At 40.0% G+C, this 26,926-nt stretch overlaps 1 protein-coding gene across 2 annotated transcripts in view; it reads right to left on the bottom strand.

Annotated features, from left to right (window-relative positions):
- The window catches only part of bbs9 (Bardet-Biedl syndrome 9), a 159,529-nt gene that overhangs the window by 111,573 nt on the left and 21,030 nt on the right, over window positions 1–26,926 (bottom strand). The window contains exons 9-15 of one of the 2 annotated variants that reach the window (XM_047599630.1): window positions 23,341–23,470; window positions 20,939–21,120; window positions 20,419–20,495; window positions 20,281–20,334; window positions 20,065–20,167; window positions 8,253–8,357; window positions 1,600–1,614 (exon numbers count right to left, since the gene is read on the bottom strand). In XM_047599630.1, the coding sequence (XP_047455586.1) occupies window positions 1,600–1,614; window positions 8,253–8,357; window positions 20,065–20,167; window positions 20,281–20,334; window positions 20,419–20,495; window positions 20,939–21,120; window positions 23,341–23,470 (666 nt within the window). The remainder of the gene's footprint in view (window positions 1–1,599; window positions 1,615–8,252; window positions 8,358–20,064; window positions 20,168–20,280; window positions 20,335–20,418; window positions 20,496–20,938; window positions 21,121–23,340; window positions 23,471–26,926) is intronic. The other variant, XM_047599631.1, reaches the window with a different exon arrangement.

Below are 26,926 nucleotides of genomic sequence, written 5' to 3'. Positions count from 1 at the left end.
ATTTAATCGCTTTCTACCGTTTAGTTCTGGGTGTTCTGTTCTCTGTGCTACTCTATTAAAGGAGTGGACAAATTTAGAATAGTTATTTTATTACTTTTCTACCCACTTTGTGAACAGGTGAAGACTCATTACATTTTCAATGTGTGTATACGAGCAGTTAGATTGTATGAGTCTTTCTGGGGTGCAGAGAGACCTGATTAGCTTAATTTACAGCTACGCTGCCCATGAGAGTCTCCCTACAACCATAGAAGCACATGCAACAATTTCTAACCAGGTGGTCACCACCTTTGAATTTAATGTCAAAACCTATATATATATATAAGTGAACTAAGTTTTAGCAGTGGTATTGTATCTCTCTGTCTCTCTGTCCCACCCACTAGGAAACCTGGTAGGTTGACTTGAACATCACTAATCGGCTAATAAAACAGAGTGAAATCCACCCATTGCATATATTTTGCCCAAGCATTGAATTAAACCTGTAATTTGTCAGTAAATGTTTCTGGCTGGAAAGAAATGCTTGCATATAATAGTCATTCAATATGCAAACTGTATATTGCTAAGTGTTGATAGCGTTTGTTCTATGAGGACCCACTTGAGTATTCAGCCATTAGGGAAATGCTGGGGTGGGGACATTTTGGCTGGTCCCAACTTCCTCAGTTTGAGGGCTAAGATCAGAATTAGGTTTACGCTAAGGTAAGGATGGGTAAAGATGTAATACATTACATCAGTGAACATCCACACAAACTCAAGCACAACCATGTGTCTGTGTGTACTACCACAGGGCCTCTAAGTCTACTATAGATTACAGGACATCCTATTTTGTATCAAAGCACACAAGCACAGACAAACTAAAACAAACACCGGCTTACAGCTAGGAACACTACTGCTGGAATTTGTGTGCATCTTTGTGCAAAATATGTGTAGAAATATGAGACTCAACATGTTTCTATACAGCTTTACGTCTGTGTGAGACAGATGATATTTCTGTGTAAACCGCATAGAGCATAAAAAGATAAATGGATATGAATGGATATTTACGTTTCCACAAAGTGAGGAAATGTGCATGTGCATGCGTGTGTTTGTGTGTACCGGCGCTTGCCAAGTATCACATAACAGGAACATAAACAGTAGGCAGCACCCTCTTCCTGTATATACAGCACTGTGTGTGTGTGTGTGTGTGTGTGTGTGTGTGTGTGTGTGTGTGTGTGTGTGTGTGTGTGCGTTTAGAAAGTGCATAGTGAAGTAACAGATAAAAGTGCATTTCAGTGAGAGTGTAGGAGTGTGGATATGTGAGAATATGGAAACATATCTCTCTCTCTCTCTCTCTCGCTCTCTCTCTCTCTCTCTCTCTCTCTCTCTCTCTCTCTCTCCTGTATATATATATATATATATATATATATATATATATATATATATATATATATATACACACATAGATAGATATATAGATAGATAGATAGATACACACACACACACACATTACATATACACATTACATGTCATATATGGACATCTACAGCACTTGCTTGTCTTTTTAATAAAGACAGTGTGTGTTTCTACTTGTTCTACTCTATCCAGCTCTACTAACAAAACACTTACCTTTGGGATTAAGCTCTGCAGAAAGAAGACAAGAATTGAGATAAAAGGTTAAGGTTGAAGAACTCACTCCTCCTATCATTATTCAGTGCAGCAGTGCAGAGAGGTAAGAAAGAGAAATTGAACATGTGAACTCTGTTCAACATAAGGGGATTCCCTGGGAAAATCTTCATCTTCCTGTACGTGAGTAAACACAAACGTAAAGAAAAAACTTTGGGAGTGCTCATTTTTCCTTCCAACACATTTGGATAGTACAGTTGAAAGAGAAGGCAGTCACCCAACTGAGCCCTGGCAATCCTAACATAAAGTCCAAATTTAAAATTAAATAGCTGCTCGTCAAAGGTTAGCATGGTCTGACTGGTCTGGCAGGATCAGAAGAAAACCACTTCTATCTTAACTGATCCAAATCTTTCTCTGTCGTTTAGTTAAGAAATATTGACTCATAAACATTAACTGACAACTTCAATATGGATAGAAGATAATGCAAAAAAAAAAAAAAAAAAAAAAAACATAACAAGTAGAATGAAATGGTAAGACAGAAAAATTCAGTTTGTCTTGTGAAATTAGCTATTTTAATGATAAAATATTGGTGAAGTATTTTTAAACAAAAATTCCTTCATTTTGGATAAAAATGTACATCTTATCCTTAGTGCTGTAATGGGCCCTGTCTCCTCAAGCAGAGCAGTGTGCTCATGGCTTTGTATCTGACAGCTGAGTGATCATGGACATCTTAGGCTCTGGTAGACTTCTTATACATTTCCTGCCTCCAGTATTTCAGAACATAAAAATAGATTTAAATATTGTGTATGGACGTAGTTAGCTTCTCTTGATGACATGGCATCATTTTGAAAAGAAAATACCTTCAACAACACCATCACTCCATCCTGGTTTACTCAAGGCTTCAAGCCTACATAGTTATTCTTTGAGATAAACGTTTTGAGAACTCTGTGTTCTCATATGTCAGTCAACTGTATCAGACGCTCCCACTGGTCAATTGTTTTCCTCAAAGTTGAAATTAATTCAACTTTCTCACCAAAGGTTATTCCACCTGACACCGCATCACCTTGCTGAATTTTAATAATATATGGCTTGGCTCGCCTGTTGCTGTGTGCACCTCGCTTTAGCCATCACAAGAAACAAGTCTAGCTCTCCACGATTAAGGCCAGACATTCTTCTTGACCATGGGAAATCAAAACTAAGCAGCCTCTAGAAGTTGTGTCGGTTCATAACAACAAATCATTTCACCAGTGCTGCCCGTGCGATGTCACTGCAAAACTGCATAGGAAGTTGGTAGAAGCATTCAATTAATTACCAGATCCAACAAAGAAAAAACTGTATTCTATGTACATTAAGCTTCAATCTAAAGGTTTGGGTTACGACACACTGTGATTTTATGTATTTACGTCACTTTCACATGGACGATTACAAATAAAATCAGTTCTTGTCCAGTCTATCAAGTGGCTGTAACTAAAGGGATTCTGCCAAGCTGAGCATTAGTCAAACAACATTTGGAAAGGGCAGAAAAAGTAACACCGAACTATAAAAACAAGACTCAGGTTGCAAAAGTGAAATCTTTTCGTTAAGGGAAAGCATCTCTTTATCCCTGCTCCTGGCTGCCATATTTTCCCAGCTGCTCTGGGATTTAAAAAGTCGGTCTTCTGCTTCTCTAACCTTTAGGCCAAGGCAATAGAAGTCTGGTAGATTAGGCTCTGATTTGATTGGTCGAAGAGGATTTCCTGTGAAAGTGAATGAGAAGCAGATGGCAGGTTGCTGGCCAATGAAAAGGCACTGAGGTGCTGAGTCAAAAAGTTCACGTCTTATTAAACCTGATGAAAGTCACACTTCCTTATGGCTGCCGCTCTTTTCCTGTTACAATTCTGCCTCTCTCGCTCTCTCTTTCTTGCCCCCCTGTAAGAAACCTCAATTTTTAAAATAGTTACATTTTATTTTTAGAAAATGTTTGAAACATATTATTTCATGTCAAATGCAAAGCATTTGTTCATTCAATTCTAGGAGCCTAGCAATACTTTATTTACATTAGCATTATTTAGCTCATTTAATCACTGTTTCAATTGGTTTCAAAAAATTGTATTTAAAAGATTTGAAAATAAATAAATAAATACATGATGCTTTTAAGAACAAGTGCAGAAAATTGTAGCAGATATGTTCAAGGTAGCTGGCAGGTAGTAACTAATAATAAGCCGTTTGTCACTCTCACTTTGTTTTGGGGGTCATTGACATGCTGCATAATAAATCATGGGCTCAACCATCTGTCTGGTCTCATCAAAACTTTCCTGTTTGAACTCTTCAAATGGAAACCGTCTATTCACAGCCAGAGAAAAACCAGAGCGACAGTGACTGGATAGAGTAATATTTGAATACAATCCTAGCATAGCCTGGATTTTGGGAGAGGTTAAGGTTGGATTGTCCTTGACCAACCCATGACCCATGAGCTGATGTGTCTTCAACTTCAGCACATTACATCATTACCTTTCAAATGGCATTCATTCGAGTGGCATTCAAGAAATTCTCAAAGTAAAGCACAGTGGGAGTTTGATGGTCCATCTTAAAAACATCATACTAGCTGCATATTGTGCAGTATTATCTAATCCAGAAATGCTAACTCTAGTAATTACTTTGTCTGTGGATCAGATTACCAATCTACACTGCCAGAGAAAAGGCAGAACAGGCAGAATTGGATGGGAGAGAAAAAAATGAATAAGCTAAAACAACACAAAGAGAAAGGAGGTAAGAACTAAAAGCATCAATGGTGAGTGAAAGCTCCAGTTAAATGTAAAGGACATGTCAAATGGAGCAAGAAGGTTCTCACAGCGCGCACACACACGCACACACACACACACACACACACACACACACACACACACAGTAGCCACTCCTGGCCAGCAGCCAGCCAGTGTTCAATCAGTATTTCCTGTTCTAAAATGTCCTATAACGGCTCAGAAAGTAGACTGGCTGAAATGAGTGAAATTCTGGATCCATTAGCTGGTGTGGTAGAAAAAAAAGTCAGTTTAATGTTTCATGACTGTGAGCCTTTATTATACTATCAATAATAGCTAAGAGTGTTGAGAAGGTGTTCTTTGGGGTAATTAATTACAGATCCACCAAAATGTGAGTCAGACATACAGTGTCTCTGCTTTCAAACTGACATAGTCCACCTTTTTTGCACAAATCAGTGTTGTTGAATTTTCAAAATTAAGAGGGAAGAAAAGCATTGGGATTATATTTCAGTTACTTGTTGGCATCTTTCCAAACTCATGCATTTTTGTGCTAAGAAAGACTAGAAGATGGTGTATTTGTGAGGCACCCTCTTTTAAACAGATGCTTGTGATTTGATTCCATATATCACTGTGCTGAAGTGTTCATGCGCAAAGCACTAAGGGCAATAAATGATGAATTCCTGTTTCATTTCTGTCTGGATGCTTTTTTTAAAATGTCACAACTCTCAGCTACCAGAAACCATTCTGTCTAAACAATGTGTCTTTAATAAAGTTGAAATCTGTTGACTGATTTGAAAAAAGTCAAGGTTTTTGTAAGGCTTCATCAAGTTAAACAATTATTTGTCATTAATTTCAAGTTTCAATACAGTTTTACACCATAGAATCTTGGCAAAATCTTTAAAACTAAAAGGAAACAGAAAGGAAAAAAATAAATAAAAGGTAGCTCCTATGAATGTTAAGCAATCCTTTAACCCAAATCCTGTACTAAGCTGTTGTTATCCAGTGAGCACTTACAAAGAGAGTGAAGAACATGATCTGTATTGCACAGGTAACAAAGACCAACAGCATCAGCTGGCCTCCAAAACTTTCTTGCAAATGGATTTCAGACATGGCAGTGAAAAGAGGAAAGACCTGACAAAAATACTGACGCATCCTGGAGACATCAACATATGGAGATGCTGGTCATTCTCGCAAGCTCAATAAAACAGGAGAAAACAATAAAAACTGCCAACTAGCTTCCTAGGTTTCCACACGAATCGGCTTAGCAACCAATGAATCATGGCTGGCCGTGTTTCAGTAAAAGTATCCACACAGCTTCTTTGTTTTGAGAGCTCAGATGAAAATGCTCATTGTATATGAGCTAACAATGTACAGTAAATGAAAAGTTTCATCTTCCTCAAGTGTGTTTGTGCAAAACCCACTCTCAAGGTATTAGGAAAGTCACCGAGGGGCACTAATGAAATTCTTTCTAGATTGTAACGACTCCTGCCACAGTCAAGTCTCCTTTGAAGGGCTTAAGAAGTCAACGGTCTTCTTAAATGTCAGAGCCTTTGTAGGGCTTAAAGAAAGGCATACTAGTCTTAGGGTGGGATGGCATTATGTAAGGTGGGTGGTGTGAAAGCATAATCATCACCCCTGGGTGGGAGTGTAGACAGACAAAAAAAATGGATAGAGACAATGTGACGCATTCCTCCCAAGCCAGGACAGCATTTAGAGGATGAGATTGGACAAGGTATTACTGGAGATTAGCACTGGAATAACACACAACTATGGAGTTACAACCACACATCCCCATCCTCCTAAAGATGACCACTTTGCAGTCCACCATCAAAGCATAGAGGAGATGGGATTCCACATGATGGGATTCAGACAGAAGACAACCCTACATTAAAACACTGAAAGGTGTTACAGTGGTGACAAACTGTTGTTAAGGGCAATGACTAGCACTCTGGTGACAAAAAACAAACATGTAATCTTAATGCAGTTCAGTGAGTTGAACATTAAAAAAACTTTAATGACGCAATGGCTACATGCTAAGTTGGACTGATCTCAACTTTGAGGCGCCGTGACTGAGGCAACCAACAATAGGACTGACCGTTACGAATGATTGTTATATGTGGAAAATGCAGAACTCTGCAAAAAATTTACAACAAGAAAACACTGTCTACATCTTTGGGTGCTACAACCAAATTCACTGTACGGGCTTGGAGTGTTGGGTGGACCCACATGTAGTGGTGACATCATTGACGGTATTTTCTTTTAATACAGGAAGTGGTCACAGCAAGAAGAAATAAATTTGTTCAAACACTAGCAATATTTTCATGTTCTGCTTGTTGTGAAATATACAGGGTTACCTAGGTAACCAGTCCTGGCATATGCAACCAACATCAGCTAAAATAGATGCAAACCGCTTAATATGTGGATGGGGCTTTAGATGAAGCCTCTCAATAAGCACCAACTTCAATGCAAAATTTCAGTCATTCCGTCCAACAACTATAGGATGAAGTGGAATTCTGAGGTTTGATCTCATGTTGGAGTAATACTGTCAGTTTCCCCGTTCTTTCCCCCCACCCCCAATCCAGTCATAGCAGGCCACTCCTTTTCCCTGTCCTCCTTTCTCCTCATCTAACTCATTGTGAATCATTCATATGTTCACTTTTTATCATGTTATGTATCTCTTTACTCCAACCTGTAATACGCAGGTCATATAGTCTGTGAGTCCATACAAACTCTCCTCGAGCTACAGTCCTTGGCGGCTAAGGTCCACTGAAATACTCAAGACTCCTTATTTGCTGCTATTTTTAGCATCACAATAAAAAGTTCAACAAAAAAGACACACTTCCCGATATTTCCAGACATTTCACATTAAATGTGCTTCTGGGGCGGGTAAACTGTTCCACCAACAGAGGCCTGCCAAAGCAAATGCAGTCCAAGGGAAACAATAGCATGAAAACGCAGACTTTTTTCATGACCTGATTTCTTAACAAACACTGAAATAAATCAGTTATTTTTTTTATTTTTTTTTAAATGAGGTCTCTGACATTTGAAATAAAGAGTGGTTTTGTTGGTTTGCAGGGGAAAGTAATATCTTCCAGAAATACTGCAGGGCCTGGAAACAGATGCCTGGAGGCAGCAAGGGGGATGAACTGGGCTTGTCTGGAAAGAGCCCAGATGTCCTTACGTCAAGTCAGCACTGCTAGCAGCTGCCGTTCAGCTCTGTCACACAACACTAGATATGATGTTGAAGACTAGACTGCAGCAAACTTCATAACACTTCTAGCGCTTATTTTCATGCTGATGCTGGTTCGACATTTTAACTGTCAGCCAGCAGTCTAAGCAGAGTTAAACATGGTCAGTCTGGCAATCACCTTACATGTGACTACCCAGCTAACAAAATTCATAGCTAGGAAATTCATGTAAATTCAGATATACTGCACATACCAAAGGGCTCAATTTTAGCTGATTTTAGAGTTGCTAGCAGTTATTTTGAGCTCTCGAGCTGAAAAGCAGAATGAAGTTTGTGATCACTGCAGTTTCTATATGAGGAATATGTTACACTTGGTAGCCACAAATTGTTGTGTAACATATAATAAGAGCGCAAGAGAGACAATTTCAAAATGAGCATGATTTCTCACATTCTGCACACAGAAAAACTTTGCTGTGTTTAATGTTTTCTGTAGGTTGTCAAACAGTGCTAAAGTTGATTCAAAAACTAAGAAAGGCAACATTTTTGCGATCTTCACTTCTGCATACACTGCACTGGTGCCAATACCAACTTACTATGGGAAAGAAATGTTTGAATTGACTTTTTCTTAACAAAAAAAAAAAAAAAAAAAAAAAAAACATCACTCCGAGAGAATTTTCTGAGAAATTTAAGGATTTGGTGGCAGTCAAACACTGCCATGTTTGTCTTCTTACCTGTTGGTGAGCTGTAGGACACAGTGATGTCTCCGTTCAAATCAGCAGGGGGGTACCGGCCATTGACAAAAGCTGAAAACGCCACAACTGTGGATGAACCAACGCCTGAAGACAGAAAACGGACAACAAAGACGGATTAACATGAAGACCGACATCAGACCTTGTTTGAATTCATGTCTAGTCACAGTTCAAGTAGTTCCACCAACAGAGACTTTACTGGATGTTGGTAGCCTTTTTGAAAATCTGCTCATGTCTGTATGCCAGTTTGTTAGGCAAGGTGTTAATGCAGAGCATTTTAAATGGGCAGTCCAACAATATACCACAATAAATTAATTTGTCACACAGCATGTTATCCTGTCTTCAGAAAAAGTTGTATAAAATCATCTGTACTGTATCTCTGAAACATTTGAAACAATGATCTTCACAGCATCTTTCATGTTTCCTCGGATTGAGCTTGAGATGTAATATTGTTGGATAAAGTCTAAAAAAAGCTAAAAACAGTTTAAAAAGAAGGAGGCATTTGGAGGGTCTAAAAAAAGACACAGTTGGGCTGTATAGCCTGTTTTAGAAGCTTGACTCATAAATAAAATCAATATCTTGACCTTTCTGCTTCAATTATGGCTATTTTTTAAAGTCCGTCTCTTGCGAGTCTCACACTCCTCAGTATGAAAGTGCCATATAAAATCACTGGAGTTCCCCGTAATTTGTGTCATTATAAATGTTAAAGTAATTTGAGTCAGATTTTCTTACTCCAAGAACAGACGTCCTGGTTTTATTTTATTTTTTTATTCCAGCCCTCTTTAGAAAGTCGTTGAATGATGAATAAGGAAACAAAGCAGTCAACGAAACACACACACATATAAACTTAAGAGTCAGCGTTTCAGGTGTAGACAGAACAGGATACAGTAAGCCCAGTATTAACCAGACCCCTTAATGGGCACACACACAATCACACACCCAGAGAGCTTATGCTAAACATCACCATGAAAGGTGAAGACAGAAGATTGACAACACCAACCAGAACTGTAACTTGTGTGCACGCTCACACACAAACACACTAAAATGATACGTGGCATGAGAGATGGCTGATGACTTGTAGCTTCCCTTCAAATACCCCAAAACCAACAGAGAGGCAGAAGGAGAGAGACAGAGAGCAAACAAGCTGGAGAGAAAAAGCAGGGATCAAATACAGACAGAGAGGAAAGGATATATTACAGCTAATGGCTCCATGCAGTCACACACAAACACACACACACACAGGGCTGTGTGGTGGTGTAATGGGGCGTGATGTTCTTGAGCTCGGTCTGTTACAGGTGACTGAATCCCAAGTATGTGTGTGCATGTGTCCGAATGGAAGTGAACACGGGTGTATGTATAAGGATTAAAAGTTAGGGGTCAGGGTGTGGGAAGGTTACGAATATGTATGTATGCATGTTTGTGCATTTCAAAAAGTCACCGACATTCTTCAACACATACACACAGCCAATGGCGAGACAAGGCCTCTCGAGATGAGGACAGGCAGAGCAGGATGAGGCATGATGGATGTAACGAGATGAAAGGAAAGACGACGCCCCCTCAAGACTGACAGAGGAGAAGATCAACGATAAAAAGCAGAGAGTGACTTTCTCCACGTCTTCAGATGCAGCATGACCTCCTCGCTCTCCCTTATTCCTCATTCTTCTACACGACTCGCCTTTCCTCGCTCCTTCTCTCCTTTCCTTCAGCTTCTCCAAACCAAAATCTAGAAATTCTGTGCTTTCATAGCAAGTTATGGAGTGGAACTACTTCAGGCACAGCGAGGACATAAATCCAAGGTGGAACAAATTGACAAAGTTGAACAATAAGCCTGTCAAATACACGTTGGCCCTGATCGTGGGCTGAATGCAGATATTCTGGGTGGATAACAGCTGCATTATGTTTCTGTTAAAAGTCTATTAAAACAGTTCTTTCTCTCTTTCTTCCCACTTACATAAAAAATATGAATAGAAAGTAAATGGGAGCTTCAGCAATAATTAAGCAGCACTAACTGAATTTTTTGATTCACCCAAAATTGGCCAATAATAACAATAACAATAACAATAACAATAATAACTGCTTTTCCTCTCCTCTGCCTTTCCCTTACTCTTTCCTCCATCTAGATTCTTTTCGCTTTCCTTGCTCCATCCCTCCCTGTCACTCTGTCTGTCAGCAGAAGGCTTTTAACCTGCGTGCACTGGAGGTCACACTGGTCAGACTGCTTTAAGTGCTTTAAGTGTTCCCAGGCCCACTAAGACCAACAAACAGGACCAAAGAAGACACAAAGTAATCCCTCCTCTTCTCTCATTTTCATTCTCTTTCCATCTTCTTTATTCTCTCTTTGTCCCCTCAGTTTGTCCCCTTGTATTCAGACACATCTGGACAGGTCAGGGCGGCGCAGTGGGCGTGATACCTGACGCTCTCAGGTATCATGTCCGTCTGTGTGACCTCGAGGTCCGACCCAGAGAGACTGTTCAGACTGGTCCCAGTGTTCCCAGGCACATTAAACCATTAGCAACACTGCCAACCAAAACAAACTCTACAAAGAAATCCCCCACTTCACTACCTCGCCTTCTTTACCTTTACCTCTCCTCTTTTTTCCCACTTTTCTCCATTACATTTTTCACACTCACCAGCTGTTTTCTTTTTCTACTTTTTCCTTGCTCCTGTACCTTCTGTATTCCTACCTTCCCTCATCTGTTTCTTAAGTTTTTCAAGCTTTTATCAGGCTTTTATCAGCCTCTCCTCCATTTCCTTACTAGACATGACATATTTGTTGGTGAGTTGTGCGTGTACCTGTACCTAAACTATGAACAAGGCTGCAGATGTGGTTTGTAAGGCACCAGTAGAGGAAACAAGTTCTACTAATTTCTCTTAGAGTTAAAATACAGTCCTAGCAGCTGCGGCTATCAGGGTTCAGGTTATTGTACTTGACAGCTCAGGTTAAACTGCTGACTCTTAGGAAGAGGTCAGAAGTCAAGAGGGGTGGAGATGGGGATCTACCACACATGGAGATGAGACAAGGGCATGTGCAAGATATCCACCTTTTCATTCCGTTGTCAATAATCTAAAAAAATAAAAATAACACTGGAATTAAAAAACAAAACCTGAAATTTCATCTTTCACTTCCTTGGTCAGTACTGAATTACGTGCACAGTCACAGTGGCAAACACCATCAGTGTGGTGTTAAACGCCGAACTTTGGCCTCTGCAGGTCAGCATTGGGTTGGACCACTGTGTAGGGTCTGCCCTGAAACATAACCAACATGGTCTTCCTTCTAATATTCACAAGTTCCACTAGTTGGAGGCCCATATGATGTATGAGGATGAGCCTGACTGTTTTGCAACACGCAACACTGAGCGCAGACTACTCCACATTTATCCATGCATCCATTTGGAGGTGATGGTAAACACAAATATGACTGCTGTTGAATCACGACCAACTTCTTATGGTTCCAGTTCTACATGTACATTTGAGCATCTCACTTGCATACTGTTTTTTTTTTTTTGTTTTGTTTTTTTTTGTGCCAAAAACCAATCGCCGTGGTTTTTGGTCATCTTTGTCTTTTTTTAAGGATTTTTTTCTGGACTTTTCGTGTTTGGCTGTGGCATTCAGGGGAATGACCATCTGCTGGTGTATTCAAGATGGCAACTGTTAGTGCTGTCCATGTCTTTGTGATGTCTTGAGTGAGGCCCGAGTTTCCCCATTGAACTTTGGGAAGTCTTTGCTGGAGCGAAAGTGAAAGAGTGGAGAAGGATGCTAAGGTCATGGTGCCATCTGTGCTCATGGAGAACATGAGGTCTTTGGCAGGAAAGATGGACGAACTATGTGCACTTGTTGGGACAACAGGGAGTGCGCCGTGAGCAGTGTTTGGTGTTTTACAGAGACTTAGACTTACACAGACTTTAATGATCCACAAGGGAAAAGGCTTGTTCATAGTGGCTTTAATTGTTACAAAAAGATGAGCTGCTATACAGCTAGATAGAGTAGGGAATAAAAGAAGTTCTGTAGCTCCTCTGCTCCTCTGGTGTTTGGTGAAGTGGGTGGATGGAGACAAGCTCCTAAGTGTTAGAGTTTAAATCCCTATCTAAGCAGACAAGGTAACAACATGACACAAGATCCACGCCACAGTCCAAACAACCAGATCACCTTGAACAGTGTTTTGCCCACTATTTTGTAAATATGTTCATAATGATAATTCTTATAATTTGCTTACACCATTTTCTAGTTTATTTTACTGGATGATGTATTTTATTTTTATTTTAATCTTATTTTATCATTCTTTTTACTTGTGGTTTTTAAGTGTTTCTTTTATGTGCAACTAAGCTACTGTGACTTATCAATTTCCCGTGTGGATCATTAAAGTCTGTCTAAGTCTAATGTGTGTACTGCAAATGTAGCTATACAACAATATGAACCTGTACGTTTAAAATTCCTCAGTAGACACCAACATACATGCAAAATGCAGCAGTTTCCTCCAAATACACACCATGTAAACAATTATGTTCAAAATGATTAGACCGTTGTTTATGGGAGGACATATACATATGATTTAACTTGAATTATTGTATTTAAACATGAGAATAAAACAAATGTCGCGTTAAGGAAGAAGTGAAAAAAATATTTAAGAAGAGGAAAAATGGGATGTGGGGAAGGAAGAGGAATAGAAAAAAGGAGGAAGATGGGACTGAAAGCAGGAAGAAATAAACCTACTGCCGAACAGAATGAAGAATTAAACAGAGGAAGCAGAGAAAGGAAAAGATGGAAAGAGAGGGAGAAAGAAAAGACTGAGAAAGGGAGCGAGAGAGTGAGAGCAGGAATGGAAGAGAGAGAACAAAGGAGGCAGTGTGTGGTGAACAGGGGATGGAGTCGCCATCTGAGACGAATAAAAACTGGAATAACAATAAAAGTCAGAAGGCGCTACCTACCCTCCTCTTCACACACAAGCAGCGGCCACAACACAGAGCAGCGTGTGCACACACAAACATTATGATTGGTTGTCCTTCATGCATGGTAGAAAACTTTGGGACAAATATGTGTGAAAAAGTTTGGAAATAAACTTGTTCACATTCACACTTAGACCGAACACGCTCTCAAAAACAAGTGTGGACCCACACAGAGAAAGAATCAAAGACACATGTGACAGCAGCAAGCAAGCACACACACCCCAGCTGGAGTCGGACAAAAACACACTGTTCCCAGGGAGATGAATTGTGTATATGCGTTTGTACATGTGTTATTTTTTGTGGGTTTATCATTTTGCAAATCTGCGGTAAGAGATATCAGGACGGTGCAATGAAGGGAGGAGAAATAATCAGGTAAGACAGAGAGCACAACTATAAAAAGAAACAGACGTGGGGAGGTGTCACACCAGGAGTGTCATTGTTATTAGTGCTGCACGTGATTCTCTAAACTAACACATTATCCCCTAACACCCGTTGCTTTGTCACTACTTCTGACATCATTTCTTTCCGTTCGGTAATGTCTGTATTGTGCAAAATTTGTTCATCAGCTCTTTGACAATCTGCCATCACTTTAAATCCTAAAACATATCCGAACAGAATAGAATCGAACGGAATAGGCTTGTCATTATGCATGAACAATGAAAGTGAAAATGCATCCTCCTTGACGGTATAAACACGTCCAAAACTTTAAAAATATTAAAGCTACAGGAAAGGTATGAGGCTAAACAGCATGCCTTTACAGCATATTGTTCTGTACAGTAAATGTTTCAGTATATTGTTATTTTTGCTATATGTTGCCCTGAACAATCAAAAGCATGGGGCATGTCTGCGCCATTGACTAGTGTTTTGCTCAACAGAAACTGTCAGCATAGTTGCTAGGAGCAGTTAATGTGAATCATGTCAACAGACACACAATGTTGAGCTGTTATTTTTGTAAGCTGACATCAAATAACTTTTGCCTCTGCGTAAATCTTATCCACACAAGTTGATTGTCATAGTTGTTTTCCCAGCTGAGAGGAGCTATTAAAAACACCAGGACTATTTAAAGTGCTGAAAAATGATCTGAAATGTGGGCATCAATAACAGATGTCTGAATCCAAGCTAGTAGCTATTGGTACTACTGGCGAAATTCAACATTTCCTGGTAGTGGAAGTAATTTCTTCTGCTGCACTGCTCTTTTACTGGGGACAGTCTATATGATTTACATCTCTATACACGTCGTACTGTTTACACCAGGCAACATTCCATCTGCAGCTCAGCAGCCACTTCCCCTGCAATCCATAAAGCAGGGTGCAATTTTCTGGACAAAATCACAGAGTAAACTCTGGCTGTGTGACTGGGAGCCAGTTCCTCTACAGTAAGTTACATCCCATTCATCAAACTCACAAAGCCTCAATTAATCAGTTTTTTCTTTAATTCCAAGACTTTAACGGATGGGAAACACTCAGGACAAATCTAACTTCTAACAGCCAGCAACAATGGTCCTGCAGAGCTGAGCAACTCTAGGCTGAAAAAGACCAGTGAGGGGCCACTTAGCTGAGAGAGGACAGAAAAAGAGATACAAGCGCGCGTGTGTGTGTATGTGCGCGCACATGTGTGTGTGTGTGTGTGTGGCTCTCATGTTTCGCAGTAGAGAGCTGTTGAATGACTACTGAAAGCCAGCACCAGACTTTAGTGCGCAGGAAGACAAAAGAGTGTGACATAAACACACAGCTACTTCACTTCGGAGTGTGCGTGCCTATATTTAAACAGTGCATTGTGGTGACACGTGCATGTGTTTATGCATGCGTGGATATGCATGTGTAAGTATTTAAGTGACCTGAATGTGTGTGTACGTGTGTGCGTGTGCTTGACGGAGGCTTCTGAATTTGACCCGTTCGCCCGCTACCTAAACTCGTGTAAACAAAGCATCTCTTTAGTGGTTGAAACGTGACAGTGCAGTGACTCACAGCCTCTGATCTTCCATGTAAACAGTGTAACGTTGGGAGCAGCAGCCAAGATGAAAAACTCGAAAGAACTGAACCTACTAGGCAAATCAAGAAGATTTCTTTATTTTTTATTATTATTTATTCATTTTTGAATATATTCAAAGAATTTATTTTTAATTTAGCTTGAGTTTTTGTTGGCACACTTTGTCTGTTCATACACGGAAGTTATCACTGGTCACGGAAAGTATTTCTCAAACAGTTTTCCTCCATCTTACAGTTTCTGTTTATTCAACAAATGGGAAGTTATAAATGAGAAACAAGTCATCCATGACTTCTACAAACTTGTACCATCTGCTACTGCAACGATATTCTAACCTCTATCTAATCTAATATAAATAGATAATTCTTTCTATTTGCTAAATGCCAGAATATTGGCAGATCTTTTGAGAATATTTTTATTACTTCTTCAAAGTCAGAAGTTTACTTACACCAAAATTAATAAGCCTTTAAACAATTTGGGAAAGTCCAGATAATTATGTCATGGCTTTGGAGGTTTTTGGTTGGTTCATCCTCGGGCAGAATACTACAAACTCTACAGGAATGTCCACTCATCATCTCACTCAGGAAGGAGATGGGTTCTATATCCCAGAGGTGAATGTGCTTTAGTGTGAAATGTGCATATAAACCTCAAAAGAAAAGCAACAGACCTTGAAAATTTGCTGGCTGAAGCTGGTAAGACAATGTCATTAACTACAGTGAAACGTGTCATGTGGGTATGGGCTGAAAGGCCATTCTCCAAAGAAGAAGTCACTCCAAAAGCAACATAAAAAAGGCAGATTACAGTTTGGAACTGCACACAGGGACAAAAACCTTACATTGTAGAGACAAATCCTGTGGTCTGATGAAACTAAAATTGAACTGTTTGGCCATCATGACCACCGTTACATTTCGAGGAAAAAGGGGGAAGCTTGCAAGCCTGAGAACACCATCCCAACTGTGAAGTATGTGGTGGCAGCATCCTGCCGTGGGCGGTATTTTGCTGCAGTAGGGACTGGTGAACTTCATGGAGTAGACGGCATCATTATGAAAGACCATTTTGTAGAAATATTAAAGCAACATCTCGAACCATCTGATAAGAAGTTAAAGCATGGGCGCAAATGTGTCTTCAAATGAATAACGACCCTAAGCATGACACCAAATTAGTTACAAAGTGGCATAAGGAAAACAATGTTTTTAGAGTGACCATTACAAAGTTCTGATCTCAATCCGTAAAAAAATTGTGGGCAGGGCTGAAAAGATTTGTGCGAGGAAGGCGGCCTACAAACCTGTCTCATCTACTCCAGTTCCGTCAGGAGGAATGGGTCCAAATCTGAGAAAACTATGTGGAATCATACCCAAAACCACTGACCTAACTCACAGTTAGACAATGCTACCAAATACTAAGGAAACGTGTTGCTGAGAGGTGGTCACTAGTGGACGTTCCGCTAAACCTCTTGAATATTTCCCACCCCAAATATTTACAAGTAAAATTTTATGTTAGCATATGGACGGAGATAGATCTTCTTGACATCAATACCCTGTAAAAAGTAAATACTGCCTATGGCACTGCCACTCCATCTGTGTTCACTGAAGGCAACAAGCCTGCTATCAGCATGGTGAATTTGGCAGTAGTTGTGAGGGCGTTTCATTGTGGTAAACATTACGGGAACTCTTTAATTTCATCATATGTCAATCAAGAGTATCAGACGATGCCATTGGTTTCCACCTCAAATGTCTCAAAACTGAAATTTGTACTTTGTGTTGCGAAAAAAAATTTCTCCTATCATCGCATTTGCATTTCATGGTCCCCCTGTTGCCACACTGCTGCTAATCACTTTGCGTGTACACCTCTTAAATGTCCCAAAAAGCATAAGATGTTATAAACTGTTGATCGTGTGCTGAAGGCTGGACTCAAAGTAAGGGAACATACTGGAGTATGAAGTAATTTACTCTATAGGAAGGATGTAGGGTATGCAGGATATGGTATGATGATATAACTGGTAATGCATGACACAAAATATGGTGAAAAAGTCAAGATTAAAACCAGAAAGGGCAGTATAACATTTATTAAAGTCAAGAAAGAATAAAAACTAAATGTATAGTATTAAATATGGTAAATCGTGAAATGCTAGACGTATAAAAAGCGATTGTTAGAAATTGAATTCGACAGAAGAGGTTACATGAAAAGTACCGTATTGTGCAAAAAGCGCATCATGCTTGCATTAACAGTTATAGAGGTCACGTACAGTATACGTGCAGATAAGAATGCACTGTGGTAAAACGCATTTCTGCACAGACGCATTATGAATCATGGGAATGCAGTGGTCAGTTTGATTCAGGGCTCAGAATAAATGGATGGTGTTCCAGCCGCCTGAGAACACCGCTCACATCTTGAACTCATAAATTCCCAATCCATTCTGGTCCTTCTCAAAAAAAAAACTCAGTGACTTCTCCTCAGTGATGGATGACGGTCTCAGTGAATGTCTGGAGCAGTTACGGAGTTAGAAATGACAGTTTTCTGGTGGTAATCCAACTTATGTGTCTGAGTGCATGGCTTTGAAAAAAAGGCTGCCAACACTTTCTGTACTGTTTGTATAACCTGCAGCACCCAGTTTGACACATTGACCTTAAATACTGAATGATCTCTACTGAGTTGTACACCTTCCTAATGACAATTCTGCAAATCTAAAGAGAATTTGAGTGAAAAAAAAAGAAGAAAAAAATCTAAATTGTAAAATTCTAAACAACCAAGAGACGACTAGGTGCAGCAACATTAAATCTCCGTGTTGAGATACAGTAAAACTGCCATGGTAGATTCCACCCAGACCATGCCTGGAGAGGCTTATTCACTGTTGGCTGCCTTTTTTTTTTTCCTTTAGGGTGTTGTTAATTTTGGTCCATGATTCATTTTGGAGGAGGATTATTGTAGGTTTGTTTTAACACACAAGGATCCTTCTGACAAATAGATTGATGGTACAGAATACATCCATGCCAAGGCTGTATGCCATTTACGTCACATCCATGACACGTGGAAATTTTTAAACGAGGAAGATGCTTCTCATTATTATGACGTTTCTGTAGTGCAGGAATAACGCACTTGTCTTCCTTTCATTTAACAACGAAAGCCTTCATAGGTAATGAGTTCCCATTAACACTAGGAAATGATTTCTGCTCTTAACTGATGGATCTATTATTATGTCACGTTTTATTCTCTGTCCAGCTGCAGCTTGCTACATGCGAAACCTGGGTACCATTTGTTTTGGGTGGAACCGAGTCCAATTTTGACTTTGACAGCCTCTTTCACACATCAGGAAAGTCACAAAGTTTAAGAACACCCTCCATCCAGACTGTTTTGCTTAGGAAGAACAAAGCTGTTGTAACTCGGGACAGTCCAGAGGAGCACTACACCAAAAAGGTGACAAAATGCACTGGAATCTGGACAACATAAAGACAAATGTTAACATCTGGCCACTTGGAAAGTCACGTACAACAGAACTACAACAACAAGAATCTGACACTGACGCACATATGCAGGTACTTAGAAATGCATTCTCAACTGAAAACCACAAAGTAGAAAGACACGAGAACAAGAAGTTTTTTGTGTGCTACAGAAATCTCTAACCTGGCAGGATAACAGAAATTCTGTCTAATATCTGAGAAACTCATGAGTCAGTTCCTCTTAAATGTTTTGATGTGCTTAGAATTTGGCACCTCAAAGGAAAATGAACCAAATACAAAACATAAACTAAAGAGAGCCTTCCACTGTGGCTCAGACCACAGAAAACAATCTGCAGGTGTGATCCAACACTGGCATGGAGTCCCACTCAGGTGTAGACCAACAACCGGAGCACGGCAACGACACCAGAGTTAGAGGTTTAACTCTGGTGGGGGCCACGCATTTTAAAAATGTATGTTCTCATGGTTTGATGAGAAGCCTCGGATAAAAAACCGACTGGTTTACATTATACACATTGTAAATTTAAGTGTTACGTGTATGTGCACAAAAAAGGTTAAAAAAATAAACAAAATAGAAGACATGGAGCTGAAAGTAGACAGCTAGCACAGTTACAGGATGGGTGAGTGTGATGAGTGCTCGGTGTTAGAAGGTCGTGTGTATGAGGCATCTGGGTGATTCATTTGAAAGTTGCTGCTGCCTGGGGTCTGTGGCCAGTGGCTAGACAAGCGATCACACAGAGCATGTGCTGATAAGAGCTGAACAAATAAACACACACCTCTTACTCACTCAGTCACTTGCTGCCAATGTATGTGACTATCTAGACTGCAAAGGAGCTGGAAGTAAAAGTAAGAGGAGGAAAGCAGCTGGTGAAAATGTGAAAGTATGGGTAGAGTAAGCCAGGCTTATGAGACAATGTGGAGATTTCCTTCATAATATTCGCTTCTAAAGGTGTTTCTTTCTGACACATTTTCGTCCTCCAGTTCCCAGTTTGCTTTGACCTCCTCCACTAAATTTCCATCACTATGTTCATGATTTATATTGGTTGCTTCATCCAAATTATTTACACAAAAGAAAACATTTTTTTCAAACGTGCAAAAAGTCAAAGGTCATTATTTTTCGTACATTGTATTATGTTGCTAGATTTAGACACCATATGATGTGATGAAAGAGTATTCGTCATGCCTTTATGCTGGGAAATCATCGAAAGCCAGAAAGCCCTGAGACAGATTCATCAAAACCTGAGCTAATACCCCAGATACACATTAATCACACATCTGTTGTGTGTTTGTGTCAGACTGTAATAGTCCGAATGAACAACAGTGAACTCTCACTCACCGACAATCACTCACAGACAATAATATCACACACACACATTCTGTGCATACAAAGCGCAGCTGTAATTAACTGACCCATGGGCTCCAGAACAAACTGGTCCTGAGTGACGGCCAGAGGAGGCTGGACGCCAATGGTCAGCTTGGAGGACTGCACAACACAACTGGCCTTCACCTTCACCTGGAGATGGAACAGTGATGAAGAAAGAGAGAATGAAGAGTGAAAATGAGGGATTCAAACAAGGGGCAAAAAAAAACGTAAATAAATAAAGAAGAATTGAGCTGATGACTCACCTGTACGGTCACTGAAGGGACAGGCAGACCACCAATGTCTTGGATAACAGCTTGCTGTAGACAGAATTGAGGAGAGCTGTGAGTCTTTTATGCATGTGTATGTGCGTGTGTGCGTGCCTAGGTGCGATGCGTATTTACCGAAGGGTTGTCCATGCTAGAGGACACAGTAATTGTAATGCAAAGGTCCTCCTCAGTGTCAGCTTTGGGCAGTATGTCTGAAATAAAAAACAGACAAAACATTAAACTAATGATGTTCCTCTGTCCATTCACTTGTAAAAACATCTTAAAAATAGATTGCAACTTGAGGCAAAAAGTCTGGAGAAAGAATGAAAACATAACAGTTATCATACTGATTGTTAATACAATGATGTTACTAGAGGTAGAAACACCACACATTTGCCCATTATACTTGCTGAAAGGTGAAACGCTGTTTTGACTGTGTTTTGACCTTGAATCAAAACGCTGAAAGTGTAAACTTTCAGCGTTTTGATTCAAGGTCAAAACACTCTTTATGCTCTGGTCATTTGGACATTTGTAATTATTACAGAGTTCTATTTGCTAAGTACAAATCAACTGGTCAAAAAAATATCAATTAAACATAAATAACTTGTTCTAGGATCCTACGACTGCAACAGATATCGATGCTGAAGTATCTTACCCTGAGTCCTGGTGGCCTCTCGGATGAACTTCTGGAGTTTCTTCATCTCAGCCTCCACCTGCTCATAATCAGCCTCCCTGGCATCCACTTTGGGAGTGGAGAAGAAGGATGGGTCAGTGCCCATGTATGAACACATGAGATGACCATCTGAACTCAGACTGACCACAACTCCCTTCAGATCCCTAAAGCGAGGAGTGGGGGAAGGAGAGGAGAGTTACCTCAGTGATATGCACAACATGTCTAGAATTTCTTTTTGCATCAGTCGTATATTGTGAAGTTCTGTCCTGGTTTGTAATACGGAGCGAGATGACTGGAAGGGAGAGCAAGAGGAAATGCCGATTGATGCAATAAGGTATTTTAACTCTGTTTGTTAACTGGTTGCAGATGTGTTGCGTTGTGTGTGTGTGTGATTTCTGTTCCAGTCCACTGAGGAGGTAACACATACACCTACACACGCAACCCACACATGAGGGGGGTTCAGATGGAGAGCAGCAGTCGGCTCCACACCTGCACAGGAGGGCGTCAGAGGAGGTATAAACCCTTCACTTTAACTGCAGCGGAAACACACACTGTCACGCATACACAACCCCAAAACACACGGAGATAAAGTCACCTACTTAGATATACACAACAGTTACAAATACGCACATGTTCACTGAAACAATAGCTCTCGACATTCACAAAAATACAGTGAAAATGAGTTAGAGAAGCTAGCGCTATAAATAAACAATTAGTGCCACCCTCCATTGATCAAACTGAACTCACCGAAGATAATGAGATCAAGAAGGTTTTAAAGAATAACTGAATATTTCTGTATGGCATTTGCCTGTATGGCATTTGCCTTTGGTCCTACATCACATGTGTAACACAATAGGATAAGAAGGCATATCATCACCATTTAAGAAACTGCGTGAAAACAACATGCAGTTTCTGAAAATGGCCATTTGAGGATGGCCCAGTCAACATTAACCTAGTTTTTTTTTTTTTTTTGCTTTGTTTTTTTACAAATGTACAGGAGAAATGAACATGTTTACAGCTCGGTGGTAAAAGACCATTTTGTTTTTTCTGGAATGACTGTAAGGGGGGGGATTATTTTTAATATAACTCACCTATTTAAATTACATCAAGGATTTGAAACTATTCATGATTAAGGCTGTGGCCACTTGAATAACAGGTGGGTGCCTTCACAGGTTATTAGCCGCCTGCCTGATCATTCGCCCACCTCAGCTCTATTTGTGCGCCGCCTGTTTGTCCACTTTTTAATTAGTTGGGAGATAGATGGAGTCAGGCACTGCTAAGATGGCACCAGCGTGAGCCTCAACACTGCTCTTCAAGTAACCCATAGTTGATGTCAAGGAGGGTCCATCCATCATTATAACCATTCCATGTTCCTGACAGGTAATAATTTGAGCAAGACATTGAACCCTCAGTGGCTCCCAGAGCTTGGCAGTTAATTGTGAATGTGTGTGTGCTTGTGTGAATAAATAGGTAAATGTGACATTAGGAGAGTAAAGTGTTTTGAGTCCCTCTAGTTAAAAAAGCACTGTAAATACAAAGTCATTTACCATATCAAGCTCTTCTTATTTTCCACAGGTCTGTTTCAGGCCGTGTCCATATTTAGACTTGTGAACACTAGTTGGTGAGGACAGTTTAAAAGGCCAGATCCTGATCATTTAATCTGTGGTTGGCGGTTATAAAACTCAATACTGCCTCCAAACAAAAAAGCACGAACTCCTGGAGAACTGCTGTAAATTACAGAAAGCTACGGTGAGCTGCTAGGGTGACCGTGTGTGTTTGTTTTGTATGTCTCAGTGTGTATGTGTGTGTGTTTTCCTCTCCCACACTGCCACCGAATGATCCGATGACTATCAAATGCTTAAAAAAAAACACAGCCTCAAACTAAACCAAACAGCTACCCAGACACACACTATCTCCTGCATCTAAAACACACATGTGCGCACACACACAGTCAGAAACCACATAATTTTTCAGCCGTGTTTGTGTTTTACGTTGTAATTGTATCAAATTGCAGTCTGATTGGAGTTGTTTGGAATACGACAAAGGATTGGCTATGGCTGGCCCCTCCCTGCTAGGCTGTGATTGGCCAGCTGGAAGACATTGCCGGGTAATTTCCCGTCAGATGTCACATACTGGATTTCACAAGCTGATAAATACAACAACCTTCCCCAAGGTGTGCATGTAAACCTTGGCGTCTGTTCTAATCTATACATTATGTGCACGAAGTACAATGGAGAACATTTTCACAAAACTACTGTCACATTTCTATTTTGTCCATAGAAGTAAGAAGCTTAATGAATTATAAACCTTTCTGAAACGCCTCTATTTTGCAGCAAAAGAACCAGGACCATCTGAGGTCTTGTTGTGCTAGAGGTTGAACTCACGGGAAGTTGGCGACACGAACAGCCACAGGCACAAAGGAGAGCTGGGCTGCCCACTTCAGAGTCACGTCCTGGTAAACCAGCAGCATGTTGGTGTGGTTGCCTAGCAACAGGTTTGTGGTGCCATCTGTCACTAAACAGGACAAGGATAAAAGGAGGGTTAGAAAGAAGATCAGAGGTGAAACGCTATTACATTCTACACATTTTATTCAACAGTGAGTGCAACGGTTCAAAAAGCTTGCATTCTGCCCTGAGGACAAAGGTCTGGTTCGTATTACAGAGACAAGAGAATGATTCTAGCCCTGATTAGAAAAGTATTGTAGGTTCAGACTTTGCTGGGATGGTTCAGGTCAGTGTCTTGTGGCTAGAAACACAGCGTCAGTGTCTTGGCAGCACAAATTCAACAGTTTTGTCTCTGAGTTTTAGTTTTGGAAAATGGTACATATTTGCAAATCCAACAACCATGGAGCACAAAAATAACTAATTCCTGTGGTGAGTGGTACTGCCCTTTAAGCAACTTGTACTCTCCTGTAAAGAAAAATCATCTCTTCTCATTCCACATCTGGTTTTCATATAGACATTTTGTCATCTAGATCTTTTATTCTGAGACAAGGTCACCGTTTACAGGTGTATATACTCGACTAAAGTTACATATACACTTTCTCTTGTCACTCATGGAAAGAAACATTAAATATAAATAGTACTTATGCACACACAAATGTTCACTGAATCCCACCAATGGTGCGCTTACCACCTAGAGAGATCTGAGGTGACGGCCACACGCAAAACAAACACACCTCTCTCACACAGTGGAATAGACAGTTATAATATAGTAACAGCGGTCAGCAGGGTGGTACAGTACAGGGGTCAAAATGACAGAGTGTGTATTGGTGCCACATCAAAGCAAACACACACACCTTATATCTCAGTATCTGCCTTATAATTACAACTTAATTATAAAAAAGGTCTGATCTATGTTCTGCTTTGGTTTTCAGGCTGAGCGTCACTTAGACGTCAGCCACTTTCTTACCATCTTTTTCCTGTCTTACTGTCAGTCTTTGAGTCTCCACATCTTCTTCTGTTCTTTCTCTGCTGACTTGTCTTTCTTCTCTTCTATCCCTGTCACTTTTATTTCCTTTTCCTTTCTACTACTTTCTTCACGCTCTCCTTTGCTCCTTGCCAATCAGACTGGACTTTTTTCCTATTCTCACATGCTTTTGTTCTTGGTTTTATTCTGTTTCTTTTTCGAGTAGGTCAGTTTCAAGTCTTTCCCATTTGTTCTACTATGCTTACGTCTTATTCACACTGAGTTACAATTCTACGTTGTACTTGGTTTTAAATATTAATTGTGATGAATAGTTTTGTGACAAATTAAAGGAAAATACTCCTACACCATTTTTTTTAATGGTGCTTGCCTCAAAATCTCCCATAAGTGCTCAGTCAGTTTAAGATCTGTTGATTTCAAAGGCCGTTAAATAAAATATGACTCACATGCGTTCCATATTCATCAAACCATCCAGTTTAACTGAAACCTATCTGTCATCTGTTTATCACATTTCTAGAGGTAGGAATCATACATTTATCATCTTATAATGGCTTGCATGCAGAGGCTGAACTTTGGTTGGAGTGTTTTTGATGAGCAGTCAAGTCGATATATTCATATGACAAAAAAAATGGACCAGACAGTCAGAGGGAGGTAGACTGGGAGGGTGAGGGCATTGGTCCAGCAGAGGCAGCTGTGAGGATGAAGTCCAGAAGGAAAGCATTAGGAAACACTCAAGAAATCACTGCTGTCTGTCCTCATCTGTGGCTCACTCTCAACTATGAGGGTTCTATAAAAATTCACTAAATGACCTTGCACTATATAACAGCACCCACACTAAACACAGGGTGGCAGCCCTAACAGTCACTGTGTCACTATCAGCCTGTTAACAATAATCTCAAGCGTTAAGAGCACTGTAGCAGTCTGCTCCTAGGACTTATGGGAAAACTCTGACTGTTGACAGGAATCATGTCCCAACAAAAGCTGGTTTTGTTGCGCTGGCACATCACGCATTGAATTTAAAGACAAGACAATGAAGAACACTTTGAAAAACAGAGATATTTTAATTCTAAAATTGGAAACAGATATGAGTATAGAGCTGTTGGCTATTCTGGCAGTCCCTCCATAAATCCTGCCTTCTTGATCCTCCAATCTATTCTTCACTCTCATTTGCATCCATTTTATTTTCCCTTCCCCTCTTTCTGTGAATTGTAGATCAAATGTATTCCTCTCAACCGAAAATGGGTCTGCGGTGCATTGTTAAGTGAACCAGACAGAAACACTATTGTAGCTGTCAGGGACACTCGTAAAAATTATTTTATTTTTTTATTTTTTTGGTGCAGGCTCAACTTACAGAGCTTTGATTGTAATGTATTTAATCACCATTCTGAAAACCAAACTTACTGGGAAAGGTGCATAGTTTGAGGTTATATGATTAAGCTTCCCTGCATTTATATAACATTTCTCACATTTTACATTCGTATCATAATAATGTACAGTATGTCGTTAAAACTTTTGTCTCCAGCTGCTGAGGTAAATGAAGCGGAATGAAACCATGAGAGTGATGCTATGTTGCCATTGTATCAGAAAAATGTTAAAAAGAATTGTTTGTGGATTCAGAGCTGAGTAGCTTTAGAAGGGTGTACAATCATATGCTCTTTTCAGTCTGTGCAGAGCTAAAACTAATAAATTTACATCAGCATGTCATATTTATGGAGAGTTTGTATATGTTTGCATGTCACCTATGGTAAATAAGCACAATCAAGCTGTTATTCAATACAATTGAGCTAATTACCAATAACAGGAACGGTGTCTGTGTGTGTGTGTGAGTGTGTGTGTGTGTGTGGACAACATCAATCAACACAGTCAGGTGTAAGTTTAAAAAAATAAAAAAACACTGTAATATCTGTATTCAAAAAGTCTGTTCTGTTTAATTTCTTCTTCCTATCTGCCCACAAAGGATATGTGCGAAATGGATTCAGGATCCGCATCCAAGAAAACAAACAAACCCAGTTGCCTCAGATGCGATGACCTTTAAACAACAAAGTTACAAGACAGCTCCCAGTCCCTACATTGTACATAATCTGTCTCTGGTCTTCCCATCAGTGGTGAAGACAGTGAAAATTGTTCAAAGCTGGAATCCATTACAGGTTTGAAGTTGACCCACGAAGGAACAATTAATCCTTCAGTTCCTCTGAAAACCTAAAAGCCTAAAAATCACAGATTATATGCATACACAGTATTCACTGGACAGCAACAATGGTTTATTTTAATCTATTCATCATGTGTTTATGAACTATGGAGTGTTCAGTAGTCATTTCGATGCCTGTAGCAGAGCTACTCCATTTATTCCATCATGTTCTGCCAAAAGCAGCTTCCTGCAGAGCCAGTCAAGTGGCAGTGCGCCACTTCACAACATGCTTTGTTTTTATGTGTTTAATTCACTTATTTTCAGAAGTTTGGTTGTGGCAGGTGCAGTGATGCGTACTGAATTTTGTGATTCTGCCCTGTACTTTACTCCAGAATGAACACATCTGCCAGCCTTTC

Source organism: Mugil cephalus, chromosome 11, assembly GCF_022458985.1.
Source record: "Mugil cephalus isolate CIBA_MC_2020 chromosome 11, CIBA_Mcephalus_1.1, whole genome shotgun sequence".
In the NCBI taxonomy this organism is placed as follows: Eukaryota; Metazoa; Chordata; class Actinopteri; order Mugiliformes; family Mugilidae; genus Mugil; species Mugil cephalus.
This window is presented reverse-complemented; position numbering and strand designations above follow the sequence as displayed.